Genomic DNA, 12,622 nt, shown 5'->3' on the forward strand with positions numbered 1-12,622 from the left:
GGCATTTTGCTCACCGGAAACATGCATCTTGTTTTTTGAGTTTGTCTGTTTTATTTTCTATTTTTATATCTTAGCTTTTATTGGAACAGAGAGTGTGTGCCAATGTATTCATAAATGTACCATCCCACTTGACTTGAAGATTCCACTCACCTCCATCTTCCAAAAATTAATTGACACTTTTAATCTTGTTTTGTCTTCTCACCTATTTTACTTGTCTCGTGAGTTGATACTTTTAAAATTCTTTATCCTTCATCTTATTCTGGTGTTCAAAAGGAGAGGACGCATACGAAGTTATTTAAGCCACTCTCATCTGAGGGAGCCCGTTTCTCCTGCTTTTCTTCACAATAGTATTGCTACTCAAGCAGTGTCCATATTTCCAGATAATGTGACATCAGAATCTTCCCGAGAATCCAAAGAAGGCTTCCATTTGGAAAAGTGGCCTTGTCTTATGGGTGACCCTGAGCTTCTTTCCTACATACTTTTAAGTTCACGGATACAAAATGGATTTTTCCTTAAAATGTCTTAACATTTCTGTGATTAAGTACCAGGTTTCTAAGAACTCTTAACAACCGTCCCAGAACCAAAATGGAAAAATATAAAACTTTTAAATGCACTTTAGATTTGCCATTGACAATTGGACAGCTTGTGGAAGTGGTGAAAGGCATGTGGTCATTCTCCACATGGACAAGGGCAAAGGGCAGCTTCTCCCAGGAGATTTACTCCCATCTGAAGCAGCACATTCTGGAAAGATCAACCAGAACCCTGAAGTGCCTGGTTCAATTGTCAGTTAACAGGTAAAATCCTATTAAGTGCTTATTCACTGATTATCAAATTAAAATGGGAGAGCTGAGTTTTGTATATAAGCTACATTTTATTTTTTTTAAACAGTATTATCAAAGATATTATCTGAAAGACCTGGTCCTATGCCCAGGCAAACCAGACATGCAAACTAAGGGGCCCCATCCCCCAAAATGTGTCTCCATCTGTGGGTCTGAAGTTGGAACTTTCTACCATTTGTGGCATTTGTGGCAGGGGTTTGTGTGTTTGTGTGTGTGTTAAAAGGCATTGGTTCTTGAAAGATGCGTCAGATTTTTAAAAATTAATTCATTAGCGTACCTTATGCAGTGTGAGATTAACTTGCTGTCGCCTCTCAAACAGAAAACCATGTCACTAAGCAAATAGTGGCCAGCCCGAGAGGATGGGGGCAGAGAGAGGGGGCAGTCATGCCTAATTTAGCGCTTCACAAGGTCATATCTGTGTAGACTTTCATCAGACTAAGGCAAATGAAAAAAATGAGAACAGTGTAGAGATTTTTTATGAAGAAAAAGTTATTTGTTTTCATTTTAAAAGAGCATCTTGTACTCTGTGAGCATTTCCTTGCTTCCTTCGTAGGTTTTTAATTAATTCATTTATTTTTACAGAATGACGACAGTGGTAGATGACAGATTGATGAGTGAGAGGGTAGATTTGTTTGTTTGTGTTTGTAGGTGGCCATTGCCCTTACAGAGCAAATAATAAATAGGACAGTCCTAGGTTTGTGTCCATTAAAAAATATGTATTTTATTTTACATCTCTGTAAATTCCAAAGCACTAGGAACTTTTGGATTAGATGATCTTCAGGGTTCTTCCAGTCCCAAAATTGCATTATCCTGGGCTTAAGTGTGATGGGGGGAAAAGCAAATAAGGGAGGGATGGGAGGAAAAGAGAGAAATTCCTGTCTGACATTTGGAGGCAGAAAAATCATCTCTCACCAGAGCTCAGAAATGATAAATTCCTTAGTTTCTCTTTTAATGTTTTTATGTAACTTTTGTACTGCCACAAAACATATAATCAAGATAATTTACACGAGGGGTTAACAAGCTTTTTCCATAAAGGGTCAAGAGGCAAAATCAAGGATATTATGTAGATACCTACATAACAGACAGAAAACAAATACCCACAAATATTTTAGTGATGAAACACCAAACTTTATTTACAGACACCAAAATTTGACGTGCACATAATTTTCATGATACAAACTATTATTTTTCTTTTGATTTTTTTTCAATTATTTGAAAATATGAAAACCATTCTTAGCTCACAGGCTATACAGAAAAAGAGGGCAGACTGGATTTGACCTGTGGACTGCACTAGCCAACCCAGCTGATTTCATGAACAACCATGCTATGCTTATTGCTGGGATTTTATTACATCTTTGCAGCGCAGTGATGAGATGAGGGCAGGAGATGTGCATTCTCTCTCCCCCAATGTCTCGGTGGCCCACAGAGCCGGTCAATGATGGCACAGGGCATAGGGTTGAGAATATGGCATGGGTCAACCCCTCTGGGTTCAGATTCCCCAGCTCTGTTCCTTACCACCTGTAGTCTCTTAATCTCCCAGTTGTCTTATCTGGAAGAAGGGACTAATAATAGCATCTACTTCACAGAACTGTTATCAAACGTCAATCAGATCATGCACTAGGCAGTGCGCCCTGAAGTGTGCTCCCAAAAATGCTGCCTCCTGGTATCATTAGAGTCCTGATCGAAGTTCATTTTCTCCACAGCATCCTTTACATAGGATACTGGAGAGTCTATTAATCTTACATGAATGGCAACGGCCTCATAGTCTTACTGAACTCAAAACATTTTAGGGCAAGAAAAATAAAAAAATAAAAACCTGGGAGTTAATGATTATAGGTATAAAGGCCACTCACTGCTTTATGTGAGTTTATTCCCCAGTGGACCAAGAGACGTCTGATTGCCACCTTCTTAGTCAGAGCCAGTAATCTGTACATTTGCTGTCGTCCAGAAAATCAAAAACGGGTGGCTGGTTTAGAAGCCTAGACTAGTGTTGTCTCTCTGGACAGAAAGATAGGAAGTGGCAGTTGCAGTGAGATCCCTGTGATACACAAGTGCAGGGACAGTGGCTCCTGGGCGGGGAAGAAGGGGACACCGCAGAAAGCAGCACATGGATGTCAGCCTCGGTCACTGGAGGGCAGGCTGCCAAGGCTCACAGTTGGTTGCTTAAGGCAGACGCGGATGTAGGGACCCTGCAAAGAACAGCACTGGAGTCTGTCTGGCACCGCCGGCCCGCAGTCTGTCAGCTCTTCTTTTCACACACAGAAACTTTGGCCTCAGGCTATTGGCTGGGCAGGGGGGTCAATAATCATAATGCAAAATCAACAGAGCTGCTCAGTAGAGTGTTAACCAGCTTTGAACGCTGCCAACTTCCCCTTCTGCTAAACCAGGCTGGGCTGCGTGGGGGGGAGGGGAGCCCGGAGGGAGGGCTGGGAAGGCCACGTCTGTTGCACAGGGATGCACAGAAACTGGGCCTGCGATGCTTTGAGAGTAGAAAGCGGAAACATCCAAGCTCATTTGGAAATTGTTTCCTGGCTTATTCATGAACAATTTTTAAAATGTATGTGCATAATTAGATCCTTTATTAGCTTTAAGAGTAAAAATTAGATAATTTTTTTTACTGCCTGCCAGTGCTGAAGGGATGTAAAGATTGTGAGACCCACTTCCTACTTACAGACTAGTAAATGTAATAAGCCCTCAGCTCGTGGGCATCTAAGTAGCAATATTAAGTTAATATATTAGTAATAGCCCACCTTATGGATAGCCCTCTGTAACAGCTGTAGGGGAGGAAAAAGTTCTCCTAGACCCTCTTAGGGTTCCTAGCTGGGTCTGAAAATTAAACCGACAAAAACAGATTAACAGGAGAAAAGCATACACATTTTTAAAAAAATTTTTACATGTGCATGGGAGCCTTTGCAAGAGAATGAAGGTCCAAGGAAGTGACCGGAGGAGGAAGCATTCAGACCTTTCAGACAAAGAAACAGTAAACTTGTGAAGAATTGATAAAGAGGTTTGGGCTAGAGGTAGTAAATGGTGAAGGAGTAACTAGGAGATAAGGGCTAGTTTAATGAGGTTTATATGCAGATTCCTCTAGTGCTATCTCTGGGCTAAGATTCTGTCTTTATTAAAAGGAGAATTTATTTTCTGAATTTAGGCACAAAAGGGGGGAGCTTTTTCTGCATTTAGTGTTTCTTAATTACCTTCAATTCAAAATAATATTTGTATATCAGAGAGGTAAATTTTGGGGTGACACATTCTGGCTTCCTTCACAGCCCTCAGTAGGCATCCTATGTACCCTTCTAAGTGCTTTACCAGTGTTAACCTATTTGACCCCATTTTACAGATGTGGAAACTGAGGCACGAGAGATCACAGGTGGCTTGGCAGAGCTGGCATTTAGACCCAGGAAATCTGCCCTGGAGCCAGTGCCCTTTAGCTTTCTGCCACACTGCCCCCGAACAGAAGGCAGTGTGCAGGTGATACACGGGCAATACGTGGTCATGATGGGAGTTGAAACAGAGAGAAAAGTGTGAGAGCTGATTGATTAGCATTCCCAGAAGTACTTTCTGCTTTTGTAATATATTTGATGTGCCACCTTTCATTTTTAAGCATCAAATACAATTGATGTTTCAAACCCCAATATTTATTTTATTGAACAAATAAAACAAATTGTTTCTGTGCCCAGGTACAAATCATAATTGGTTAATCAGCTAATATAGTCAGTAAACTCTAAGAGGACTATTAACAAATACTACTTAATCCATTTGCAGTTTAACAAAAATACTTTTTAGTCTCTCTGACAATTGCGCAGGACCCGTTATTTGGCAGTGGACAAACGACTTCAGGAGGAAATGTCTGGGAAGGCAGTGGCTAGTTTGGAAAAAAAAATATCAGAAATTAGCATGTATGTGCTTTGGCACAGGATTGTGCAGCCAAAAAGGAGAGAGTGGCCGCCCCCAGTGACTGAGTCTGCTACTGAATGCAGGACACTCTGCTGGCACCCTATTGACCTATAGAGATTATACTGGGTTGGCCAAAAAGTTCATTCAGGTTTTTCCGTAAGATGTTATGGGAAAACTCGAACGAACTTTTTGGCCAGCCCAATTGCTTCCTTTACAGGTGAGGTAACTTGGAAGGATTAAGTAATTTGTCCAAAGCTCCAGATAGTAACTGGCAAATCTGGAAATAGATCCCATACAGATCTGGCAGAAGGCGTGTAATTTCTGGACTTCATAGGCTTTTAAGATTCTCTACAACCAAAGTTTATTTTGCATCCTAAGTGAGGTCATAAAAAAATGAATGTGATTATTAAATGAATGGGTCTCACAAGTTCAACTGTTTAATATGCAGTGGTGCTAAGACGTCATGTAATCTTGGATCACTTCCTGATGTGTTAATGGTTAGCAGGGGGAGAAAAGCCATAAAATCATTATTAAGAGCTTTCTGCTCATGACAAATGATTTCTCACTTCATTAAGTTACATGGAAACTAAGAGGTACTTTATTGTTGGAAGAGGAAAAATCATTAAAATGTTGCTTGAGAAATATCCATCGTTATGCTTTCTTAAGAGTTCATAGCATTTGGCCGTACTGGTTTTCAAGTGATTTAGCATTTGAGTAGTAATTAATGGGTTATATTCCATTAATATAATCATGGTGTTTTAAAAGGGAGTCCAAAAAAGTGGATCAAACTCAACAAAAATGAAGATATGTCCACTATTATCTTCTAGTCAAATAACCTATCTGAATTATTGAATTATTAAAACACATTTGCAAAGTTAAAAATTTATTTCAAGAAAAGCAGCACAATTAAGAGAAATGGATCTCTTGAGTCTGCTCAAGGGGCTGCTCTTGGGGCTGCTGTCATCATATCCAAAAAAAGCGAAGTGGTTTATTTCACATGGCCCTCTGCTCAACTCTCTGCAGCACTTGCTTCTAGAGAAGCAGCTGAACATCTGCCAGAGAGCTGCCCAGACCATAATTATGAGTTTATTCAATCAGGTGGAGCACCCACATGTCAGCAAAATTGTCACATCCTCTGAAATCCTAGTCAGTTCCATTGTGCAGATATGTAAGCAGGCGATGCCTTGCCAGTTTCACTGCAAATTAAAGTTGGAAATATTTTGGAGTAATTCTGCTCACCTGGGCACAGAAACACAGCCCTAGACCTGGATTTGGAGTCTTGCCAACAGGGCTGAACATCTACACCGTGGATGACACTGCAAATGAGTAGATAATACAGTAGACTCTCTCTCAATGACTCTCCTTTTAACTTTCAGCAACTGACCAGAACTCTCCATACCTTCTATACAACAGACCAGTTGATGCCCACTGTCTGCTGCCCCCTTGACACCCATAGGCTTCCCTAGCACACTGACATATATGCCCACTCCACGGTGGAGCTTTATGATTGCCAAGAGTTAGCTGCTTCTGCCAGTTGTACTTATTATTATAACAAGGTCATCTGATTAAATATTAAATAACAAATTGTTTAAATACACATGCATAAAGAAGACATGTTTCTCTCGAACTTATGGTTACCAGGGGGGATGGGTGTGGGGAGGGACAGATTGGAAGTTTGGGATTGACAGGTACACACTGCTATATTTAAAAAGTAAATTAATAAATAAGAAAATTCTTAAAGACATGTTTCTGGAAGATTTGAAAAGATAAAATTGATAGAAAACTGCTATTCAATTAAGTGTGTCTGAGAAAACATTTAAAAAGTTAGAGGGAGGGACTTCCCTGGTGGCACAGTGGTTAAGAATCCACCTGCCAATGCAGGGGACACAGGTTTGAGCCCTGGTCCGGGAAGATCCCACATGCCACAGAGCAACTAAGCCAGTGTGCCACAACTACTGAAGCCTGCGCACCTAGACCCCGTGCTCCGCAAAAAGAGAAGCCTCCGCACCCCAACAAAGAGTAGCCCCTGCTTGCCACAACTAGAAAAAGCCTGTGCGCAGCAAGGACGACCCAACACAGGCAAAAATAAATAAATAAATTTATTAAAAAAAAAAAAGTCAGAGGGAAACGTGGATTCGTATCTAGAAGGACTCTATACTCAGATTGCTCCACCAGCATCTTTAAGCAATTGGCCTGTTTCAAAGAAACTCAAACACGCATTATGCATGTGACTTAGCAAGAGATGCCCTACACCTCTCAATAGCAGACCCATTCCCAAAGAAAAGACCTGGGCCTTATTTCACAACATTGAAGAATTGTTGTGCATTTATATGTTTTAAGTTAAAATAAAATGCTTAACATGTTCACATTTCTTTTGTTAGTTTGTTTTTGATTCCTCACTTTCACTAACTTTTTCAACTAACTGACCAGCTGGCTACAAACCATTAAATAAGGCTTCCACCCTTGTGTGAAAACAATGAAACCAAAAACAAACAAAAGCTAAATATGTCACCCCTGAAGATTCAAGCAAACTCAAGGGCAATAATGTAAAAAATCAGGTGCCATGGTTTTGATGACAAAGAACAAGGATCAAAGTTGCTGTCGGTGTTGATGGGCGACCAGTCCCCAGGCAAGAGGGAATTCAGAAGAGCAAGGGCTGACACGCAGAGTCCCACGCCTGACCTCTGGGTGCAGCCGTGTTGACTCTAAAGCTTCTTGGATCTGTGACAGTCACTTGTTAAGATCAGACCTCATGTATTGATTATAATGTGAAATCATTGATTAAGACCAAATCTCTGGTATGAAATAAAAGATTTGTGGGACTTCCCTGGTGGTCCAGTGGTAAAGAATCCGCCTTCCAATGCAGGGGACGTGAGTACGATCCCTGGTCAGGGGACCTAAGATCCCATATGCCACAGAGCAACTAAGCCTGCACGCCACAACTATTGAGCTCGCACGCCTCAGCGAGAGAGAAGCCAGCGCCCCGCAATGAAAGATCCTGCGTGCTGCAACTAAGACCCGACACAGCCAAAAAAATAAAATAAAATAAATAAATAAATAAATATAAAGTAAAAAAAAGATTTGATAAAAATTAAATAGCTTTTCATTTTCTAATGGTCATCAAGGGCCTTGTAAGGCTGAAGATCTTGTTTAAAAACTAGTAACTCTAAGTTATTTTATCAATGTTGCTTCCTTAGGTTTGGAAATAATGTTGTAATTGGATAAGAATATACTCTTGTTTTGGGGAGATGCATGCAGAAGTATTAGGTGTAAAGTGTCATGGTGTCTACAGTCTACTTTTGAACGGTGTGGCAAGAAGGAGTGTGTGTGTGTGTGTGTGTGTGTGTGTGTGTGGAGAGAGAGAGAGAGAAAGTAAGAGCTGTAAAGGCTGGGAAAGCATCTTAACAGTTGGGAAACCTAGATGAGAAGATACATAGGTGTTCATTGTACTGTTTTTCAATCTTTTGAAGATTTAAATTTTTTCCAGAAAAAAGTTTATATCCAAGCAAGTAACAACTAATTAGCCTTGTGTTAATTTTAACATGTGTTAAAATAGCCAAAGCTTCTAGTTTCATTCTCTTCCACTTCAATCACAGTTGTTCAGAATTCATACATATAGAATCTATATACATTTATATAGGAAATATCTTAGTCATGGCAGCCCAACAACAGCCATAGACATCACACGCATTGAAATTCCAGGACCAAACTGGATGTAAACAAATTATCAACACTCCATCCACTCACTTATCCATTCAGTCAATCCACAAGCATTTGTTCAGGACATATTATATGCCCCAGTTGCCATTGTGAACAAGACTGGACAATTCCTTCTCTCCTGGGGCTTAGGGTCATCAAGGAAAATATACATTAAACATAGAACTGCAAGTGGCCCAGGGGAGCCTATAAGAAGGGAACCTGACCTAGTTTGGAGGAGTTCAGCAAACATTTATTTGTTCAAGCTAAGGTTGAAAGGTTCCCAGTAGTATAGAGTGACTACGACTTACTCTAAGAAATAAAATTAAGATGACCTGCATGCATCTTCTTTGGAGTTAGAGGACTGCCCAGTTGCCTCCTCTTACCTGTGGTCCAGAGTTGCTTGGAATCCAGGTGTTGTGTGGTGTCTGGGAGGCAGAAGAATCAGAGATGCTCATGGTCTCTGACCATGTAAAACAGTGGCCACACTGCTGTGGAAACTTGAGCCCCAGCTCCTTGCCCAGGTTGAACTTCCTTGCCCCAGTATCTGGTCCCCTTGGGTGTAGGACTTGGACTTTCCTTCCCGAGGCCCTGCTGCCTCTTCCAGACACCGTGTGGAAGCATCTCGCTGGCCCTTCCACTCTTGGGGCCAACGGTGAACAGGTCCCTACACTCCAGAAAAAGAAGCCAGGAGAAATCTTGTCTTCAGGCAGCTTTTACTTTCAGCCCAGTGACAAAAGCATCCCTAAAGTGAGGGGCATACAAGCCTGGCTACTTTCCTGGAATGAGAGAAAAAGTGGCATCATAAACAAAAAGCCAATGTGCAAGTGAGTGTCTCAAATGGCATAGTGTTCAGAAATCTTCAGAGAATTAGCTCTACCCTACAGACTGGAATTTTAGCTGTTGGTTTAGATTGGTAGTATCAGAGTCACCCAGGGGGCCTATTTTGATTACTGAGACCAACACCAGGATTATTGATTCAGTGCATCTAGGGTAGGGCCGAGAATTTGCATTTCTGATAAGTTTCCAGATAATGCTGATGCTGCTGGTCTGGAAATCCACACTTTGAGAACTACTGCTTTAGTAGATATTAGCATACTAGTACACTAAATTAGTATACTAGATTTAGTATATACTTTGTATACTTAAACATGTGACTGAAATGAACACTAAAGTTTAAAAACCTAGAAAGATAAGATTAAAATAATTAAGCTAGGTATGACTTAATAACCCCAAGCATCTGGGAGGAAAAGCGGAAAAATTTAGTCTTCTAAAAAAAACCAAATAGCCACCAGCCCTTGGGAAAAATATAGACTTTCCTTTTCAGTTAATTACTTTCCATTCATATAAATTGAGATGCGTGTAAATGTGGTGAGGATCAATGATGAGTGTATGAAAATTACTATGGACTCCCCTTTCTTGAATAACAGCATAACCTACTGCCCTCGGCTCAGAAAATATATTCAATTAAAGATGTTTGTGTATTCTTATTTTGATTGCACAAACAGGGTCCCCACTTTGGGAATATCTGAGGCAATTTCTTTTTCTTTTTCCTACCAGCCAGCACACCTCCTAGCCTTGCCCTGCCTCTGCTGTCAATTAATATTTTTTCCTGGGGAAAATAAACTGATTTCCAGTCAATATTAACACCACCCCAAAAAAGATAAATATATAACTATAGAAGGTGTGTCAAAAATTTTTTTTAAATCCACTGTTTGAATCTATTTCTCTTTGTTCCTCTGCTGGCAGAGAGGAATTTAAAAATTGACCTTCATTAGAGTTGGCGTGTGCAGAGATGTGAAAGCTGGGCCTGTAAGTGTGTCAAAGTGACTAGTTAGACGGGTAAGAGTTCCCAAGTTCACAGCTAAATTTTTCGTTTTGTTTTTTAATAAGAAAAAGCATTTTGATATTAGCTTCAGTGAATTAGTTTGTTCTTTAAAATACATGACGGGTACTGATAATCTTTTCTCAGTATTGAACATTATTTCAGGAAAAGAAAACCTTAGAATTACCTATAAAAGATATCACCAATTAATGTACACAAATACATATATGTTCATTTTGCTGAACCTAAGAAATTTGCAAACATTAGACCACTTTCTACCTACAACAATGGAAATTTCATATGGTTCAACTATATATACATGTATTTTTTAAATTTTATTTATTTAACCATTGTTTAATTGAAGTATATTTCATTTACAATGTTGTGTTAGTTTCAGGTGTATGGCAAAGTGATTCAGTCATATATATGTTTTCTTTTTCAGATTCTTTTCCATTTTAGGTTATTTCAAGATATTGAATATAGTTCCCTGTGCTATACAGTAGGTCTTTGGTTCAACTATATATTGTTCTGAAAAAAAGGAGAGTTGACTTGGTTTTTTGCATAAATAAATTACTTGAAATTCCTAAATACAATAAAAATGATGTACTCTCGACAGTTCTATATACATCTCACTTTTCTACTCTATTTCTATTGATAAATTGCTACAGTATCACAGGGCTCCTGCTAAATAGTGTTTGATGCTCAAAGAACAGAAAAATATGTTTGCTTTTGTTCTGTCAGTTGGTCTCTATTAAGCCATTTTTAAACAAAATCCTTTCTCTTTCTCTCTTCCTAGGGCTGTGTCTGTAAAGACAAAGGCCAGTGCTTCTGTGATGGGGCCAAAGGGGAGAAGGTAAACACAAAACCTTCATTCTGCTTCTTTTCTCCAGAGAGCTCATTAAAGGATTCACACTCTTCTTTCATTCGTAGCAAAAAAGATCAGCAGTATGATATTCCATTCCCCAAGTTCAATTTTAAAGTAGCTGTATATAAACATGAACCTGGGGTGGTAGAAAAAGGCCTTGGAGGGAAACTTCAGATAACTTGTATAAATACCAGCAGTTACTGTAACTCTCTTGATCTGTAAAGAAAAGATAGTAAGTTAAAGAACAACAAAGTTTATAAGAATGCCTCCATGTGTATACCCTATTTACATTGTTGCTAAACGCGAGAGAACAACTGAAAACAACTTGATTGCCTCACTTTTGACAGAAACATTGAAACCTGCAGATTTTGTCCTGCAGCATTGGTGTGAGGGCGCCCCCTGGTGAAAGAATCTTGCAGCAGCACTCTAGCTGAGGCAAAAATTCGGCGAAGGAAAGCATCTCCATTGTAGAATTGGAGTGAAAAATGAGTGCCGTGAAATCTCATTAATTCGCTCCATTAACTTTCAATTTGTGATAATTAAGACAGGCAGAACTAAAGTTTTTCCTTTGTTTACAAAACCCTTTTCTCAGATATGCTAATGAATTGCTTAACAATATTGAAAGATGACTGCTTAAAAATATTTTTAAAAAGAACATATTTTAAGCTCTTCAGACAAAATAATAAAAATTACCATATTTATTTTAAAGTATTCTATAATTCATGTGTAGTTTGATTTAGGGTATTTCCTGAAGCTATGAAAGTAGTATATTCAGATCCATGTTGGAAAGCTATGATTCATTCTCGCATTCAAGAAGCATTTATGGAATCCCTACTCTGGGTGAGATGCTGTTCAAGGTGTGTGAAGGTAACGGAGTATTAAGAGGGTTCTAGCAAATTCTTTTATTTCTCTTTTTATTGGATTTCACACACAGTGTGAAATCGCTGACTTGATCACTCTGTTTTAAAAATCAAAGTTGCTAATTGTGTAACTAGATTGACTGAATCAACCTGTGGCCTTTACTATTAAAGAGTAACCGTAGGATCTGTGTCCATGGGAAGATTATTTGTGGCAGAAACATGTCCCTCATTGGGCCTAAATTAACTAAATTACTCACTCATCCCTGAGGGCTTTACCGTAATATCGTCTCTTAACTATTTAGCTCACACTTTTCGTTTTGCCACTCGATATCTCTCCTGCATCTCCCCCACAAACAGCAGACTGAATTCCTAATCCCTGTGTAATCAAGAAAGGACTAAAACTCATAGCCTGTGTGTTGTTCTTTCAAGCTACATAGCAATTATGCACACTCTGAAGACATTCTTGTGCCTGATTTTCACTGTCTCTCCATCCCCCAGAAAACACACTCCACCACCTCCATCTTTCTAACTGGGCTTTCCCCTCACTTCTTTTTTTTTTTTTTTTTTTTTTTTTTTTTTTTTTTTTTTTTTTTTTTTTTTTTTTTTTTTTTTTTTTTTTTTTTTTTTTTTTTTTTTTTTT

The 12,622-nt window shown here is 39.2% G+C and overlaps 1 protein-coding gene across 1 annotated transcript in view; it reads left to right on the plus strand.

The window, feature by feature from the left end:
• The window catches only part of COL4A3 (collagen type IV alpha 3 chain), a 135,831-nt gene that overhangs the window by 51,066 nt on the left and 72,143 nt on the right, over positions 1–12,622 (plus strand). The window contains exon 2 of the mRNA XM_007467913.1: positions 11,054–11,110. Within this exon, the coding sequence (XP_007467975.1) occupies positions 11,054–11,110 (57 nt within the window). The remainder of the gene's footprint in view (positions 1–11,053; positions 11,111–12,622) is intronic.

Source organism: Lipotes vexillifer, unplaced genomic scaffold (assembly GCF_000442215.2).
Source record: "Lipotes vexillifer unplaced genomic scaffold, Lipotes_vexillifer_v1.1 scaffold367, whole genome shotgun sequence".
Lineage (NCBI taxonomy): Eukaryota > Metazoa > Chordata > Mammalia > Artiodactyla > Lipotidae > Lipotes > Lipotes vexillifer.